The following is a 19596-nucleotide window of genomic DNA, read 5'->3' as shown; positions in this document are numbered from 1 at the left end:
TATATATATTTACAAAGTCCAAAGCGTGAGTCATACCAGTGCTACCACTGGTACATGTTGTAAAAGCACCTCATGTCACCTCCGTGCTTAGTATCAATGCTTAGCATCGCCCTTAGCATTCAGAGCCTGTGCAGTGTACAAAGCACTATTATTGAATGAGTCATAGAGAAATAAGAACACTCTTTTTTTTGAGACTCTCTTTTTTTATATATATATATATATATATATATATATATACAACAATGAATAAGGAAGGCATCACCCTGGCCCAAAAAGAGGCTGTTAGTCTAATGAGTCAAAGAATCATTTGACCACAGTTGCCTTTTGTTTGGCTTGCACTTTTTTTTAAAATAAAAGCTGCCAACATTAGAAATCAGGAGAGTTCACATAACAATGGCTTCCCTTAAAAAATCTGAAGAAAGGGGCGCCTGGCTGGCCTGGTCAGAGGAGCGTGTGACTCTTGATCGCAGGGTTGAGTTCCAGCCCCACGTTGGGTGTAGAGACTATTTAAATAAGTAAATAAACTTAAAAAAAATCTGAAGAACTATTCACAAGGGGCCTGCATTCCCACATGGCGGTGACCTTCTTCGCTGAGGAACTGCTGTCCCCTTCGCAGGTGTTCGCCGCAAGCCCCACGCACACTCCGTGTTGTGGACCTGACACCGAAACCCGAGGCGTGTTGTGCCTTGTCTTCCTGCCTGCCCTCTCAGAGTAGAAAACACTTCAGGGGAGTGCCTGGGTGGCTCAGTCATTGAGCGTCTGCCTTCAGCTCAGGTCATGATCCTGGGGTCCTGGGATCAAGCCCCCCATCGGGCTCCCTGCTGGGCGGGAAGCCTGCTTCTCCCTCTCCCACTCCCCCTGCTTGTGTTCCCTCTCTCGCCGTGTCTCTCTCTGTCAAATAAATAAATAAAATCTTAAAAAAAAAAAAGAAAACACTTCAGAACCCGTGCTCCTGTCAAAAGTAGGGGGATAAAGCTACTCCAAGAGGGCCATGAGCTTTTTCTTACTGGCCCACTTCCCTGGAGACATTCGAGTTTGCAGTTCCAATTCAAGAGCAGCAGGGTATTAAAGTTGAAAAGGACCTAGAGGTCAACTCATCCCAGCTACTTGTTTCTGAGTTCGGAGAGGTTTGGCTGCCTTCTGATTGCTCGTTATTGAGAATTTTCCCTATACCAGCTTTGTTTAAGTGAATACAGTCACATTTCTATTACATCAACTTCGTATCACATAATCAAATTTTTTCCTGACTCTCAAACTTTTCTGTGACTTGCACCAAGGTACACTGTAAAAGGGGGCTAGTTGATGGGGACCATTCAGAACAGAAAGGTAGAAACAGGACACAGAAATCTTGACTTCTGGGAGTAGGAGGAGAACAGCCTAGAATAGGAAGAAGCGCTGATTGTTAAAGTGGAATCAGACGATCCAAGTGTGTGACCTGGCCAGGTTGTTATCCTACCCAAGACCTAGTTTCCCCATCTGGAAAATGGGGACAACCATGCCTTATCTTGAAGGGTAATGCAGATTAAGTTACACAATGTGTTTAGCATTATAATGAAAAATTTCAGTCCTAGGGTCTATCGTTGTTATTACTAGAGTAATCACTCTGGACTCCCAGGTGACTGGGAGTGACTGTTTACTGGGAGTACTGGGAGTACTTTTAGTCACGTAGTCACTCAGTACATACGCCTTGAGCGGTGACACCATGGATAAGACACTGGAAGTTTCTGCGCCCCATTTTCCTGTCTGCTCAAACGGGGGGAATAATACCTGCCCCTCACCCACCCCGACGAGTCAGGAAATCAACTACAAGTGTGTTTGTGAGCCACTTAGTGGTGTTTATAGTGCTGAGCAAATTGTTATTACCACTTTGCTATTAATTAAACTAAGTTTTAAAAATATGATAACTAGGGTTTCCAAAGATGCGTGAACTAACCCACGTTACTTAACCTCCCTTAGGATTTCCATTTTTCTCAGGGCGCCCCGGTGGCTCAGTCAGTTAAGCGTCCAGCTCTTGATCTCAGCTCAGGTCTTAATCTCAGGGTCGTGAGATCCATGCTGGATGTGGAGTCTACTTAAAAGAAAAAAAAAAAGAATTTACATTTTTCTCAAGCTCAACTCACCAAGTGAATGAAGTGCCTAATATCATCCAACCAGAATATTTAGATAAGTCTAGAAGAGATTTTCTTGTGTGCCTTTACTTTGCCTCCCAGAAATTAAATCAGAGGAGAGAATGCTGGTTTAGAGGAATAGACTAAAGACTAATTTGCATTTGTGGGTTTTCCCTAAAGAAAACAAGAATTAACAGGACAACGTGAAACTGTGCCTGATTTGCTCAAGTACAAACTGAGGTCAGAAGCAGACACAGAATATGCGTGTAATGACTACCGTGAGGCACTTTTATCACTTCACAAGGTGCCACGGCTTTGGAGGGTGTGGTGAGGATAGAAGCCCTACCCATGTTTCATTTGCATTGGACCAGAAGCCTCAACTGACTGGATGGAAGAACTCGGGATAGGCCTGGGCAGGAGGCTCTTTCTAGTTACGGGCAGTGTGCCTGTGAGCGGGGTTATACTTGTACAGGACGGTCCTCATGTTTTGATCAATGTGTAAAATGTATTTTGCTACAGTTGAGCGTCTCCCTGCTGTGGCAATATCTGCAAGATGGTGTGCATTGTATTATTGACCTAAGTGGACATGTTCAGAGCAAGTCAGAAGGAGCTTAGCATTATGTCAGATCGGGATCAAAGAGACAGCATGTGATTATTTATTCATTCATCTGTTACTTTGTTTATTCAGCAGATATTGAGAACCTGCCATGTTCTAGGCATCAGCACTGTAGTAGGGAAGACAAGCAATGTCTTTACCCTTGTGAAGTTTATATGGTACAGGGGAAGATTGGCATTAATTAAATTGTTTAAATAAATATACAAGATATATACACAACTGTGCGTTGTGAGGGCAGTGAGGAAAGTAAAGAGGAGATAAGATCTACCCCATCAGAGAAGACCTGTGTGATGATGTCACACTTGTACTAAGACATCCCATATGCATTAATCGGCCAGTCAAAGACAGGGAAATATACTAGGCAGAGGGAACAGAAGACAACAAACGGACTGGCATGTTTGGGAGCAGAAGTGGGGGAGAGCAAGGGAAAGAGTAGCATGATATGACATTGGACAGTTTGGGTGGGGGCCAGACCACGCAGCACCTGGCCACCATTGTTTTCACCTGACGCTGAAATGGCAGCGCTTAGAAAGGACCGTGGCTTGGGCTAGAGTCAACGCAATGAGAACAAGAGAGCTGGAGGGGTTTAAGATGTACCTTAAAGGTAAGAGTGGCAGGACTTAATGCAGGACTGAATGTCAGGAATGAGGAAAAGAAAAGAAACAAGAAAAACAAGGATGACTCCTGGCTTGAGTAACTGGATTGTGGTGCCATTTTCTGCGGCTGGAAAGTTAAATAACTTGCCAGACCTCACTCGATTCGGACACTGAAGTCTAGTCTGTGTGAATTTGCTTTTTTCATTTTTTTAATCTGTGAAGTGAGGTTAATAGGTTATATAGGTTTCCAAGATATCTTCCAGATTTGCAATTACATTCTCTGCTAGATTAAATTGTTAATATAGACACATCCTGAGGTCTTAAGGAATATTGTCAGACCCTGGCATGTGATAAATAGTACTATTAATGAATAAATCTTTTATATCAAAACTTGTGGCCAAAATTTGGAGGGTGTTTTTTTTCCTCATGCAAGCAAAAGAAAAGGTGATTTTGTCCATTTTCTCTTGGACACGATGTTTTTCTGGAGTCTTTCAGCAACAAGGTAGTTTGTTCTATAAAGTAAGATTACATTACAGACTATCTCTTGCAACCCCAAACTACAGCTGCAAGGCCCAAACGATAAATTGCCTACAGTGAAGCAGTTTTTGAAGATTATGCTTGGGCCGCCACTCAGGATACAGGCAGGTTTCTATAGAGAGGGAAAGGTGACATTTCAGCGATCCTAAAAACTGCCTGCAGCTCTAATCCACCATCTGGGGCTCATCCGTTTTGGCCAGGTCTAAGATTCTATTGCTAACAAAGGCAGTCCCCGCTGTCTCAAAGCAATAAATTTCTGAAATACACGTCATGAGATAGATCGTTTTTACCCATGGAAACAATGGAATTGTGTCCTTGACAAAGGAATTGGCAGGCCAGGAATCTTAGGTATATGCAACAACATGTGAGTAAAGCAAAGCAGACACTCTAAATCCACCCAAAGACTCCCTTATTGGACTATAAGCCCCAGAACCAGTTAGGATGCTACAAGGAGCAGAAAAATCCAACTTCAAAAGCCATGAGCAGTAAAGATATTTAATGTCTCATGGAGCAAGTCCTTTTGAGGCTGGTTCAGCCGTTCCGTGATATCTTAGGGACTCAGGCTCTTTACCTCTCTGCTCTACCTGCAGCAGAGTGCCTTGACCCGGAGGCATATTGCCTCATATTTCAAGATGGCTGCCACAGTTCTGGAAAACAGGTGAGCCAACACTGGACCAAAGAAGTGGGTCATTTCTTCATTGTGTCTCCTTTAGTGAGAGAGAGAGCCTTTCCCAGAAGCCCCAAGCAGACATCCCCTTAAGTCCTTGTCTGTGGAGCACCCAGGTCTCCCACCGCCCACTGTCTAGAAGGTAGGACATTACCCTAGACTTGTTCCCCTCTCCTTTATTTCCTTCACTCTCTATGACCTCTCCATTCAGGCTTTAAATCGTCTGTCTCCTACCCTCTATCTCTATGTTTACTACATTAATTCAGATCTTCATTATCTCAATCTTTCTCTGGTTCCACTTTATCTTCCATATTGCCACTGAAACGATCTTTTAGAACACATATCTCATCATGACACTATCCTGCTTAAAACCCTTCAGTGATTCTTAATCACATATGTGATTACATTTCAGTTTTTTTTCTAGCTGTAGGAATGACCTCTCCCTTCCCTCTTTTATTAAAAAAAAGACTTACGTGGAAGCTCAGTACAGCTAACAGATGGGTGTAGACCTGCTGTGCTGAAATGGGGTGGGGAAAGGGCCCAGAGCCAGGTGGAGCCCTCTGTTCTTCTCAAAGGGAGGCCGCAGAGCCCTTCCCTGGGTCCCTGGCGGTACAGGCAAATCGAAACACCTCCATGCCAATTGATACGGACCTCAGGAGTGTCAACCAGGCTAGCGGCACAGGCTTAGATGGTAGTGGAGGCCAGGGTCAGGAACATGGTCTCTCAGAGTGTGCAGAGTGAGAAGGAAAGAGTTAGGGTTATGAATGCACTGCCCCCAAGCCATGCAATATTCCAATAAAGTTTCTGTTTCACCTTCAGACTTTACGAATGTGCCTTATAGTCTCTGATTGTGTTAGACAAGTTAACCCAATCAGATGCTTGAGGATAAAGTGAGAATGGTTGAAGAACAAAAGGCAACTAAGAGCAAAAACTGAGAATAACAATTTCTAATGGTATGAATGGCTATCTTGGTGTTTACATTTTCATTTTTACAGTGTTTTTTACAGGTAAAAGATTTGCAATTTGCTTGGAATCCCTAAGATTAGACTTTTTTTTTCTTTCACAAAGCTTTTCATATCAGAAATCCTGAGCTGACCAATATTTCATGTATTTCCATTGCTGACCAAGGCAGTTTTGAGTTAAATAGGCGTAAGAATGGAATTTCAAACTGAAATATAATACCTGAATATGCTAAATATTCTAATTATTCTCCCTGCTCCTGATATTGACCTGTATTTATTCTTTGTGTCCACTTAAGAATTCAGTCTTGTTTATTGTTCTGTGAAGGCTAAAGAGCTGTTTAGGTGCAGTTTACATTCTGTTATAGAATAGGCCTTCTAAATGAGGAGGGAAATATTAATGAAGACACTGATGGATAATTTTCACAAGCAAAGGCGTTAACAGTTTCAAGCAACAGCTTAATGGGTCGTACATTTCAGCAGGCATTTGCATACTCAGTGACACTGTCAGGAGGGAGGGAGGAGAGAGGAAAGAGTCGGACAGAGGACACCAGGCAGGAAATAAGGCCAGGCTCCCGGGGGACCACACTGTCCATCTCTATTTGCTTTTATCCACTCTCATTTCAAGAGGGGTTTGAGAAGAGCTTGTCCTTTTGTGTCTTTTATAGGTTCCAGGCAAGCAGGTCGTCAGTCTGGCTCCCCTTCTGACTCTGACCACCCCAACCCCCACCTTCCATCTACCTAGATCTCATTTCTGTCTTCAGAAGGTTTTTCTGCTTCTGCCTTTATAGTCTGCCCCCATTACACCCTGGAGCTGACCTGTTTCTGGCTGCCCATCTTTGCATCAGACTTTGTATGGGCAAGTTTGTATGGGCAGCTCCTTCACGGCGTGATAGGATCAGGCTGTTGGCATCTGTCATTTACTGCCTCTTCCAGACCCTCCAGCCGAGGAGCTCACAAGACCCCGCCTCCTCCTCACTTTCAGCTGGGGCTCCACAGAAATGAGGCACCAATGAGAAGCAAAAACAAATATATCAACTGCCAGAAGCTTCAAACTGATTTTGATTCTCTCCTAATCTTTTTAAATGTGATATGTGTTTAAATTAAGAGGAGCAGAAACAAAAATGATTTGGGAAAATGATAATGTTATCCTAGCCTATTTCAGTAACATTCTAACATGGTTAAGAAAACTGCCTGTCAGATTTGATCAGTGTTGTTGAAGTGAACAGCCATCATTCTCAGGAGTGTCTGGAGTTAAATTCTCACCCAGCAGGAGCAGTTTTAATGGCTGAAGAATCCAGTAACAACAAGAAATAGCTGAATCTCAATGCACCGCTGACCTCTTACAATGCCTCTCTCTGTTTCCCAGGTACAACGTGTCTGATTGCTCTACTATCAGATAAGGACCTCACGGTGGCCAATGTGGGTGACTCGAGAGGGGTCCTGTGTGACAAGGACGGGAACGCCATTCCTCTGTCTCATGATCACAAGCCTTACCAACTGAAGGAGAGAAAGAGAATAAAGAGAGCTGGTGAGCTTGTGAGCACCTCCAGGTGCTGCCTGCCGTCCTGTCCGGTGAACAGGGTGGCTTGCTTGCATTGCCTGTGGGGGATGAGACGTTCGGTTACCCCGTGACTAGTAGATCAGCACAGAGGATGCTGCTGAGGTAGCTGACACTTGACTTTGTGACATTTCTTGTCGAATAAATGGCCACCGAACTTGCCCTTCCTCATGGCCAAAGATTCCAAAAGAGCCCCCCAAAAAGCCCTTTCCTAGTTTAAAGGCTAATGAGATCTTTGGGCTCCTGCTTGCCTCACCCTGCTTCCCTCCTGCTTCCCTCCAGCCACACCAGACTAGCCGTTCCCCAAATGAGCCATGTTTCTGCCAGCTCTGTGCCTTGGCAAGCGCCAGCCCCACCAGCCAGTGGATAACAATTACTTGTCCTTTAAGACCCAGTTTAAGGGTATCCTTTTGGTAAGCCTTCCCTGTCACTGCACCAAAGGCTCCCCCAGTCTAGGTTAGGTGCCCCTTCAGTTTCCCCACATCCTGTGTGGGTAACCTGTTGGGTTACCCTTCACAATATGGACATACTTGGTTCTCTCATCTGTTCTGCCTTCCTGATTGTGAGCTCTTTGAGGGCAGGAATTTGGTCTTGTTCTTTCTGTACTCCCAGCATCTAGCTCAGTGCCTGGCACAAGTAAATATTCTGGGGTTGGGTGGCAGCGGGGGAGGGTCTCTTTTCATATTTTTTTCAACATCTAGAGACTAGGGATACAAACTTACATTCTGGAATTGGGATGGGATGGGGGAATGTTAACAATAAATAAGTAAAAATAAGTAAATTATCTAGTATATTATAAATGATAACTATTATGAAGAGACATAAAGCAGGCAAGGGAATGGGGAGTATCGGGGGTGGTCACTACAGGCCTCACTAAGGTGATATTAGGACAAAGACTTGAAGGAAGATTATCAGTTGATAATTACACTTTCATGATTCACTTTGCGGGATTCTTTTCTGCCCATGGAAGGGAGGACTCCCTCCCTCTCCAGACTGACAACTGCAGCATGTTGGCTGTGCATGATATGCCAGGTGGCAGGCCCAGCGGTCCAAGGGGAGCTCAGGTACCCTGGGCCTCTAACCAGAATGGGCCCCTGCTGCCTGGGGTAATTGCAGTTGACTTTCTCTCTCTACAGGTCAGCCTCTGCCCGGAACCTAATCAACATTTGAGTTTTCACAGTAAGAAACTGTACTTTTGAGTCAAAAACTGTTGAAATGTATTACAACCTCCTGCTTCAGTAACTGCTTGAGATGCAGAATAATTTTTAATGAGAGCTTTAGTCAGGCTTTTTGTTGGTGGGACGGAACAAACGATGTTTTAGGAGTATCCATCAAGCTCTGATGAGCTGCAAGCAGTATGAGCAAATACTCCAGCTTCCTTACTTACAAAGACACCATTTCCCTATGAGTCTGCTGTGACCCTGGACTTAAGATTCAGTTAACCTACTCTTGTGGAAGCACACGCAAGGATGTGTGTACAACACCTGGAAATGTCATCTTAGCATCCCGCGTGCCCTTCTGCAATGGCATTCCCATTGTATCCTCTCTCCTCGTCCTTCCCATACCCCCCACCTGCACCCCCATCCTCCAGGGATGCTTTATAGAGGCCGGTTTGGACACTGTCTCCAAGGAGGTTAATTTAACCCTGTGTCAAGGGTGTATTTTATAGCAAGGCTTAAGGGACAGTGATTGGTGTTATTACCTTGATGTGTATTTTCTCTGACCTCAGCCTTCCTTTCAGGACGCCTTTCCCTGTCCTACTTAGCATAACAATACACTACGACCAGTCTGGGCCAAATATGAGTTGGTCCTTCTGTCTTAACTCCTTTTGTTGTTTCCAACAACAGCAACATCAGCTGCCATTTATTGTTTGCTCACTCTGTGCTGGGAGCCAAGCCTAGTTATTTACATATGCTTTCTCTTTACTTAATAATGTTATCCTCATTTTACAACCGAGGAAGTAGACCCTCAAAGAGGCATGTGTGCCTCTTTGGCACACAGGACACACAGCTAGTGAATAGTGGGACGAGAATCGAGACCCAGGACACTGACTCTGGAGCGCATGCTCTTGCTTACTAGACCACACTTCCTGGAATGTTCTCATACATCCCTGCCCATAGAAGTCCTACCCATCGTTCAAAGCCTCGCTTTATTGCTCACTCTTCCCTGATCATCACAACCAGGTATCATTGCTCCTCCTGCATCTGACTACAGCATTTAGCAGGTACTAGTTTCTTCTCAAAAGAATACTGCTTTGTGCTTACAGTTGTTAATACATGTAGCTTTTCCTTTCTGCTAGACTATCTGCTTCTTTAGAGAAAGGTCTGGATCTTGTATAACTTTATAGCCTACAAAATGCCTTGCATGGAGTATACATTTGATAGATATCTGACAAATAATATGTGAATGAACAAAGCCCTAGCTCCCTTAAAGAAAAAATAATAATAGGTAATACTGAGTGCATGGAGTACATGTGATAAACAGGCACTATGCTAAGTGATTTATACGGAGTAACTCCTTTATTTCTCACAACTCAGTGGAAGAGGTACTATTCAGCGCTCTTTGGCCATTGTCCTCGAATCCCTACCCTAGGGCTACCTACTGTCAATCAAGGAGCCCTAAAGGTGTTGTTAAGTTAAAACCAATGCCCTCACCTATATGTATCTGCCTACCCTCACTATTTTTACTGATATATTCCTCAGAGCCTTTAAGATGAGGATCTCCTGATAAAGTGTGAAACCTCAAGCCATGCGGCGGGAAGGCTACTCCTTCCTGGCAGTGCCCAGGGGAGGTGAGGGGGGCATACGCAGGAGATGAGCCTTGTGTACGTGCACCCAGACTCTCCTGTGTGTGTGAGATACCAGCTGCTCAAGCTAATGAGCTCATTCTGTCTTTGCAGGTGGTTTTATCAGTTTCAATGGCTCCTGGAGGGTCCAGGGAATCCTGGCCATGTCTCGGTCCCTGGGGGATTATCCGCTGAAAAATCTCAATGTGGTCATCCCAGACCCAGATATCCTGACCTTTGACCTGGACAAGCTTCAGCCCGAGTTCATGATCTTGGCATCAGATGGCCTCTGGGATGCTTTCAGCAATGAAGAAGCTGTTCGATTCATCAAGGAGCGCTTGGATGAACCTCACTTTGGGGCTAAGAGCATAGTTTTACAGTCATTTTACAGAGGCTGCCCTGACAATATAACGGTCATGGTGGTGAAGTTCAGGAATAGCAGCAAAACGGAAGAGCAGTGAACCCTTCCGGGTCTTGGCTTCCCTTGCCTAAAGGACTCTCAACACACTGGTCTCTTCTAATGTAGTGAAAGCGTGGGAGTTACAGTTAGGATCAGCCACCTAGACGTGGGATTCCCCGCCCTGGTGGGCATAGGTCTATATGCAGTAATGAACAGAGGGTGCTCTTGGCCCACGTAGCTGAGAGGCTGGAAAATGGTTTCTTCATGTGTTCCCAATTCTTTGCTCCGATGTTCAAAATATATAAATATATAGCTGTAGATTCACAAGTATGACGTGAACGGCACATGTGCCATATATTCTCCCCTTTGGGATTCTTTTCAAGACCTCTTCCTGGATTCTCCAGGCATCAGACTCTGTCCTGTCTTTGGAGTGGTGCACAGAGCAGGCCTCCAGAGCTGCAGGGGACGGCCTACCGTGGCCCCTGTGAGTCTGGGCGGACAGGCCGATGCCCGCTGCTGAGCGGCAGAGCTATCCTGAGAGGGCTTTGTCCTCCTGAGCCCAGCTTTTCTGCTCAGCAGCAGCCCAGACACAGATGTGAAATGGTTTATTATTCCATGGCCGCTTTTCGAGACCAGGGGGAAGTGGGAGGATGAGAGCCGCCTGCACAGCAGACATAACCTTTTCCCCTGGCTTCCTTTCTTACTTAAATAGACTCTGTGTGCCACCTGACCTGTCTTCATGCGTTTATCCTAATCGTGCATGACCTTAACCTTTTGCTTCTACCTTACCTTATGTAATAGGCAGCTGTGAAACCACCACCAGACGCCACGATTTTTTGTCTTACCAAGAAACCTATTAGGGGAAATGAACAAAGCAAATCACAATACCATAATTTCTGCACTCTTTAAGGGTAGATAGAGGGAAATAGTGGCCAAATAAGTCACAGTGCCCCCTGGGAAATCTGCTGTTTGCGTTAGGAAAGAAAGCTGGGGAGGTCACCACCCTGAACTGAGCTCCGGTGGCCATTTTTATGCGGGTTTTTTTCCTTCTCTCTCTCCTGTCCCAGTAGCTTTCAAGTGTCTTTCAAGCAGTGTTCTGATCGGCACAGCCTTGAACTGCATGTGTGTTCCTTGAAGCCGAGGACAGAGTTCCCAGCACAGCTGGGCATTTGGTGATAAAATGCTGGCACCTGCTTCCCCTTGACAGTGGAAAGGCAGCTGCCCGTAACATTTGGATGCAGATCACTGTCCACACCAGGTAGCTTTCCCCAGGCAACCACAGCCCGCGCCCCCCTGCCCTGCGTGCCATGGCAACCATGCTCGCTGGCTGGGAATTCAAGCCCAAACCTGTATTGGTAAGTGGCTCAGAGTTATTTCGGGGCCAGTCTTGCCGCTCTTCGTGCCCTGTCCACCAGAATCATGTTTCCAGCCTCAGTGTTTTATAAATTAATTGACCGAGTGCTGGGTCGGCCCGTTTGCCTGACTGAGGTGGCTCAAACAACCAGACAAGATTTTTGTTGTGTCCCTACCCTTCTGTGTCTGAAATGCCGAGGTGTCCACCTGGTTTTGTCTTTCTCAAGTGGAAACATTAGTCTTTAGAGCTTCTCAAAGGTCCAATTTACTGGCCACCTCCAGCCCACAGTGCCCCTCCCTCCCTTGCCTTTCTTCAACTGTGGAGCTTTCCCGAAGCGGGTTCCAGGGGAGAACTTGGGAGGATGAAGTTTCCCTTGTGGCTGCCAAGGGCTGCAGCCTGACTGGATTCCTCCAAGCACTTACCGTCTTTTGACTGCAATGAGAATTAATAATGGTTTCCCAAGCGATTTGCTCACTTTTGTAAACTGTAGCATTAGAATTTCCAGCATTAGAATTAGAACCCTGGTTATTTTTTTTTTTTTTTAGGTACAGAATGTTCTAGTACAAAATATCTGTCACCATTTTAGATTGAAATATTTGCCTATTGAGAGACAGTGAACAATTGGATGTGTGTATTTGGGGACGGGGTCAGGGGAGAGGAAGAGGGGAGACAGGCTGGTTGTGCTCAGTGATGGGATGGGCAAGCCAGGTGGCCTTGCTTGGAGATCTAGGACATTCTGACTCTGGCAAGTTACCAAAGCCCACCATCTAACTGAAGGTCAGGAATAAGCAATTTCAGCATTTTATGCTACCCAGTCCAATTTCCTTTTTTTATTTTTAACCCTAAAATTTATATTGACAAGGGAAAGAGATCTTTTAATTCCATGATCATTATTAGTAAGATGAAAATAGACATGTTTTGGTGAAGATGAAAAAGCAAAGCTACAGGAAATTAGTGTTTGTTTACCCTGCACAGGGTCTTCCTGGGTGGTGCCGAGGGCAGGCGTGCTGGCCTTCCCCTCCAGCTGAGGTTACCGGGTGTCTTCTACAGTTTGCTTTGTAGAATTAATTCATTTCTGAATTTAACCATGTAGTGTGTGTATTTCCTACTCCCTTTCTTCTGCCTCTTTTCCTCCCACTTTGGCTTGTAGATTTTTTAAAGACAGATGTTTTAGGCAAAATAATAGCAGTTTGATTAAGAGTTATGTCTAAAATCAGAGCACTTTGCTTCCCCCCCCCCCATCCTGGAGCTCTCTCTCTCTCTCTGCCCCTCATCCAGCTGTTGGGGGTCTGCAGACATCACCCCAGGGGTGCCCTGTGGCTCATTTTCTAGGGACAACAAGGGAAAAGTTGAATCTAGCCTTTAGGGAAATTGTTTTGAGAAGTTTGCATGTGAAGCTTCCCTAAACAGCACTGCCAAAGCTTTGGAATTATCACATGAGGCTGCCCGGACTCCCCAGCCCGAGTTCGCATTGCCAATAGCCCCATAGTGCCAAATTTGGGGATGGTTTTTCATTTCTTTTAGAAATGACGTTGGGAATGAATGACCACATGCTTACGAGCCCCCAGCAAGATGCCAAGCGCAGACCCTCATGAATGCACCGCTCCGCTGTTGCCCCACCAGCAGTTTGTACTCTTAACATGGGTTGGGATTGGGGGGAGGGGATAGGACAAGATAGGGAAAATTTTTTTGAAAATTCACTGTATTTGCAATTCTCTAATTAAAGGAATAAATAATACATTAAAAACTCCAAAGCTAGTTCCCAAGACCTGCATTCATTTTATGTGACCAACTTGCCCAAGGCACTGAGCTCTGAAGTCACTATTCTAATACAACATGACTGTGCGCATATGTACACATTACTGGTAACCCGCGGCTGTGTTCTATGCCTTGCCTTAGATAGAGGTATTGGCCTCTTGAATCTTGTCTCTGTAAAAAGAGTATTACAGAGAGTGTTTTCTAGAGTGAAGGAGCATATGCAATCTGGGTAACTTAAAACAGGGCTTATTTCATGCAACTGTAATGATTTCAGCCCACATACATTCTGTGCAGAAGGGATTGTGTGAGGATGATGGCATTGTTTCAATCCTATCTGAAGTAATTCTGGGAAACTGATGACATTATTGAATTGGATCATTTGGATATCCGGCAATACATGAGGGATACGCAAGGGAGTGATCACCTTTTCCTTTGCCAAGTATATCTTGATTTTCTGGATGTTTTTCCCCCTGAATTATTGCTAGATCTAATACTCTTACAACCATGTCATGTCAATGAAGAAGGTTTAGAAAGGGCAACATTTCACTGTACATTTGAAAGTATGTGAATACACACTCTGGATGAAGTTTTATTCTTCCATGATTTCAGAAATGATTTTTTTCTCCTTTGACCCATCATCATTAGACTGATCTTCCCTTAATATTCTCCTAAAATTGCCTTAGCCGGTCACACCAGCGTTCCTGAACCAGCTCTGCAGAAATGACATGACTGTTAGATACCACACTGGGGCCTATTTAATTGCCTCTAGGTTAAATCATTGGTATCTGGACTTTTGAACTACTTAGTTGAACACTGCAGGAGTAAAAGAATCCAGTGTTCCCCCAGAGTGTGTTCCATAGAACACAGTTCCAAAGATGATCTTCCAAATATAGGGTTCCATGGTCAGATGAGTTTGGGAAAGATACTATCTTAAAAAGTTAGTGCATATAAGCACACAGAAGGTTTTAATTTAAATGCCCTATGGGTGGGCGGTGGAGACGGGAAGAAACACACCACAAATGTAATTTCAGTTAGCTCAGTGCTTTCCAGATTAATTTGGCCAGAGAAACTTTTTTGAGTAACACCTAGTAACATTCCAAGGAGCTTGTGTTCCACAGGACCCACGTTGGGAATTTCTGGCATATGGAAATAGTACTATTTTCTCATTCACTACAACTCTTAGTGGTAGCCGCACATTTTGCAATTTTGAAACACGAGTCCTTTTCACATATGAGGCTGATTTGTTAATGAAAGTGGGAAGAAACAGTATGACTTAATAAGACCCATCAGCAGCTTCCCATTGATAACAGAAGCCCAGCAGTCCTACCTGAAGCTCTAAACTTCTCTCTTTTGTGTTAATAATAGGCAGGAGCCTTGCCCTATAGCTAGGGATTTCTCATATTCATTCCAAGAGCTTTCAGTTGTGTTTTTGAAGTCATCTTTGCTTTCCAGATTGAATCAAAATAAATATTTTTACATCTCATCACTATGTGAAAGTTTAGAAATACATATTTAAAACAGAAAAGGAGGAAAAAGACATTTGGTTATAATTCATTTTAAAATTTTAACTAGATTTTTAAAATTATGTATCCATTGTATAATAATGGAAATGTAAACTATTAACACTTATCTACTCTTTGTCCTCTGTCATTCTTTCCAGATTCAATGAAATAATCTGAAATCAACCAAAGCTCATTTGTTCTAAAATCCCTGTCCTGTGTTGTCCCACTTTTCACATATTATGTATAGGATTAAGTTTGGTGAGTTACCTCTTGCTTAAAATGTAGGGCTTGGCTATAACTCTGTACTCGTCACGCTCGGCCTGGGCAGGCCTGGGACGCGCTAGGGAATCCTGAAATAACAGATGAAACAAATTTAGTCCAAAACACCACGCACAGTGAAGTTAGGGTAAAGTCATTAATCAGAATTATCAGGAATACATCCACCCTGTGGACATTATCCAAAATAGTAAAAAACTGAAAGTAAAACTGCTTAAGCTAGGTGGCAGATTTCAGAGGGCAAGTGACAGTTGAATTAGATATGTGCTTCTAGACATGTTTGGTAATATGTAAATTTTTTTTGCTAATTCTTAATGTCGGTGCTTTGTTATTTTCTCTTTTTACCACTGTTAAACCGCAGACTGTTTAACTAAGGGTGGATTATGATCATTTTGATGTGTTTAGTAATAACCACACCATCATTTGTACAACCACTTTAATAAATCCAAGTTAAGGACTTTGAAGAGAGCATGAAGTAGCTATTCATTTTAACGAATCACAAAGGCATTTTCATAGTTCAAAACTCTGCCAACAAGCAAGCAGCAAAGGTGCAGTTTATATTTAGAGATGTGGTTCCATTTATTCTATAAGTCCTATAACCTGGCATTATTTAACCACAAAATCCCCTCTGACATTTGCCAAATCCAAATTAATCTCAAAATCTCCGAGGACCTGAGTCCTTGGCTCTGAGCAGAAGCAGACTGCTATGGAGGTTCTGGTGGCAGATTGTGATGGGGGACGATTGGGGGCTGGACAGTGTGCCTGGGTTGCTTGCTGTCTCTGTGGGAGAGGGACTGTGTGTGTATCTGCCACACTCTCTCTTCACCTTTTGTCATGAGGAAATTCAGAGATTAAAGATGATATCATGTTTCTATATAAATCTGACAATGCATAATTTAAAACATGTTCACACAGAAGCAAAGACAGAAGTAATAATCAAGGAATTGGGGAAGAAAACCTGTAGGGTACCCAGACTTTAAAAATGTAAAAAAGTAGTTTTTCCAAAAATCAGACTTCAGTCATAGCAACTGCGGACACCTGCACACAGATCAGTAGAAGGCAGTTTTCCCACATCTCACCTATTCAAACAAGAGGCTTCCTAGGTAGAGTATTGGCTAATGCTTTTTTTACGTGTTAGTCAAAGACAGAATTCTAAAGCTTGTATAGGACTGTTAGAATAGGCAGCATCACATCTAAGAAAAATAGTTTGGAACATTTTTTAATTTAAAAAAAGGCAAAATTAATTACCAGTATGGTCAAAGTCAGAATGTAAAGAAAAGCATTTTTGAGAAAATATAAAAGACAAAATTAAAAGAGAATCGTATCAGAGGAAATATTTTAAATTAAGAAAAGGAGGCATATTTTATTACATAATGAATCATGCTTTCTGATATTTGTGTTTTTTCTGAAACTAAGGAGATAACATTGAAATAAGAAAATGAACACTGAGTTATTTGTAAATGCAGTAACATTACAGTCCCTATTCCATTCTTTCCCAATGAAAATGGATATGTGTGGCCTTATTTATTGCTGTCCTAAACGACCTTCACTGTTCTAGGTTCTGTTTACTTTGCAAATCTTAGAAGTGGTTTTACCCTGCATCCTTCGAATTTTTGCGTCTTCCAAGCAGAAATACCCCCTTTTAAGAGTTTTTAAACAGTAAGACAAAGTGATAGGCCCTTCATTTTCCAGTGCCCAGATAAAACCGAAGCCAGATCAACACAGTCACAGCTCCAACAGGGAGTGAGGTTTAGTAGACATAATTTTTCAAAGGCCAACATGAATACCAGTGAGTATTCAGTTTAAAACAGACAGTTACAAACAACAGGGTGATTCAGTGTTCTTGCTTTTTGGAGGTTTTCTAATCCATATAATACAAAAGGTCATATTTGCTCATATAATTAAAAAAAAAAAGACACCAATCGTGGAGATGATGATTTAGACATCTTTAACCCAAGAGAATGATGTTGCTTGTGCAAATTTTAAATTTCTGCCTGTATTAGTACATGTAAGAATAAACAATGATTGCTTAGTGTACTAATGAAAAGATATAAATCCTGCTATTTGAGAAAAAACTAGAACCGTGGGACGTGAAGCAAGACTACTGTCCCCATTTAGGCTTCAAGACTACAACCCGTCTTCATGTGTTGATCATTTTGGTTGTCTTTTTACCTCAGGTATATACTCAGAAAATAGAGTAATAAACACAAAAAATGGAGAGAATCCAATAACTTTTGCTTCTATTTTAGAAAGCAGAGGCACCTGGCTGGCTCCATCAGTGGAGCATGCAACTCTTGATCTCGGGGTCATGAGTTCAAGCTTCACGTTGGGTGTAGAGATTACTTAAAAAAAAATTAGAAAGCAGTGTTTGCCCTTTTCAATTTATCTGAAATACTTGTTCATATTGAAACGTTAACACCTACAACATGGTCTCCGGTTTACCCTTTGATTACTCAAGCAAATGGATTTGATTTAGAGCACTTACACGACTTCAAATCAGGCTGTCCAGTTAAAATCTATTTTGCAATGCCTCAGCGTTCCTATGGTGAGCCAGGAAAAAGAAAACAAAAACAAAAGAGAAAAACACTTTAGTAAGGCCAGAGAATGGTTATACTGACAAGCCTGGAAAATAGTAATGAAAAAGCTAATTCCAAAACACTCCAATGTGAACCATGTTCACGTATATAATTTCTATATGCCAAATGTACAGGGTGTATTTTTAAATATAAGCATCATTGCATTTATAACAGATTGATCTACCTTATGAACAGATTTAATTAGAAATCTGTTTTTAGAGCAAAAATTCTGTATTTTTGCTGTAAGTACATCTACTTGTATGTTTTGTTCTTTCCTTTCCTTTTTTTTTCTTTTATCCTGAGCACCTACCATGTGCCAAGCAGAGGGAGTCTGAGTAGGTCTAGAGGTGACCACTCAGGCATCATCTCTGCCTTCTTTTACAGCCCAACGGAGGCTTCACAGATATTATAACACTCAGCATTGGCTGAATGGGATGAAAATCGGCATCTTTCATGATTTCCTCCAATGGCCTTGGATTTGTGAGGACAAGGCAGAATTACATACAGTAATTCCTTCCTACACACAAGAGTGCACGACAAAAGGTTAGGCATATCTTGCTTATATCCAAGCAAATTCCATCAGATATGTTAGATTACCTAAGTTTCCCAAGGATTGAGTGAGGAAGTGAGACAGGGAGCCCCTGGGGACCAGGGCAGGGGTAAGGCTGTCTCCGTAGGAGGCCTCCACCCAAGTGGGACAGCAGCTAGACAAGAGCTCAGTAGTAGTATGGTCAAAGCCAAGGTGTCTCTCCCTTTAGGATCCTTTCCTGGAGGAAAGAGAGAATTGCAAAAAAAAGAATAGGGAATAATGAGAACATCTCTCCGTGGCCAATTTTAATTTTTGTTCCCAAGAAGCTATATAGTGTAACAAGCTTATGCCCCAAAAAAGAACCCAGAACGAAGAGTGTTTTGTTTTAAGATTTTATTTATTTAATAGAGAGAGAGTGTGCAAGCAGGGGGAGAAGAGGGAGAGGGAGAAGCAGACTCCCCACAGTGCAGGGAGCCCGATGTGGGACTCGATCCCAGGACCCTGGGATTACGACCTGAGCCGAAGGCAGACACTTAACTGACTGAACCACCCAGGCGCCCCCTGAGAGTATTTATCAACAGTGTTCATGAATCTATAAATTAGTGAATTCATCACACAGAAAATTGACATGTCTCAGTAATATAATAATTTCTTGGTTTTAAATACGAACAGAAGACTAAATGCCAGATTTTTTTTTTTAAATCATGAAGTTGGTATCCATAGTAACTAAATATTCCAGAGTCTGGGCATGGAATTTAGGTTTTATATTTTGAACAAAATAGCAACATCTATTTTTTGTATGGCACAGCAAAACTAAATACCAGACTTTTATTTTTAACTACGGAGGCCACCACTTATTTCTAAGTTCTTTGCCTGGGCATCTTCCCTAGACATCTCTTTCTGTCTATGCCAACTGCTTCTTTACCAAGTAATATTAGCTACTGCCAAATTACATTAGAATCCTCTTGAATTCGAAGAACAGAAAGTGAATGATAAGAGATTGGGAATATCTCAGAGTGATCAGAAGTGGGGGATTCTGTTGCCATTTTGTTTCCTTTTTTTATTTTATTTTATTATGTTATGTTAGTCACCATACATCACATCATTAGTTTTTTATTTATTTTTTAAATTTTATTATGTTAATCACCATACACTACATCATTAGTTTTTGATGTAGTGTTCCATGATTCATTGTTTGCGTATAACACCCAGTGCTCCACGCAGAACGTGCCCTCTTTAATACCCATCACCAGGCTAACCCATCCCCCCACCCCTTCCCCTCTAGAACCCTCAGTGTGTTTCTCAGAGTCCATAGTCTCTCATGGTTTGTCTCCCCATCCTATATCCCCCCCTTCATTTATCCCTTCCTGCT

The 19596-nt window shown here is 42.8% G+C and overlaps 1 protein-coding gene across 1 annotated transcript in view; it reads left to right on the top strand.

Annotated features, from left to right (window-relative positions):
- The window catches only part of PPM1L (protein phosphatase, Mg2+/Mn2+ dependent 1L), a 290579-nt gene extending 280032 nt beyond the window's left edge, over positions 1 to 10547 (top strand). Inside the window, exons 3-4 of the mRNA XM_025879490.2 lie at positions 6853 to 7014; positions 9944 to 10547. Coding sequence (XP_025735275.1) covers positions 6853 to 7014; positions 9944 to 10290 — 509 coding nt within the window. The 3' untranslated portion in view covers positions 10291 to 10547. The remainder of the gene's footprint in view (positions 1 to 6852; positions 7015 to 9943) is intronic.
- The last annotated feature ends 9049 nt before the right edge of the window (positions 10548 to 19596 follow it).

This window comes from Callorhinus ursinus, unplaced genomic scaffold (assembly GCF_003265705.2).
Source record: "Callorhinus ursinus isolate GAN/ISIS: 27379988/994484 unplaced genomic scaffold, GSC_fseal_2.0 scaffold1, whole genome shotgun sequence".
Lineage (NCBI taxonomy): Eukaryota > Metazoa > Chordata > Mammalia > Carnivora > Otariidae > Callorhinus > Callorhinus ursinus.
This window is presented reverse-complemented; position numbering and strand designations above follow the sequence as displayed.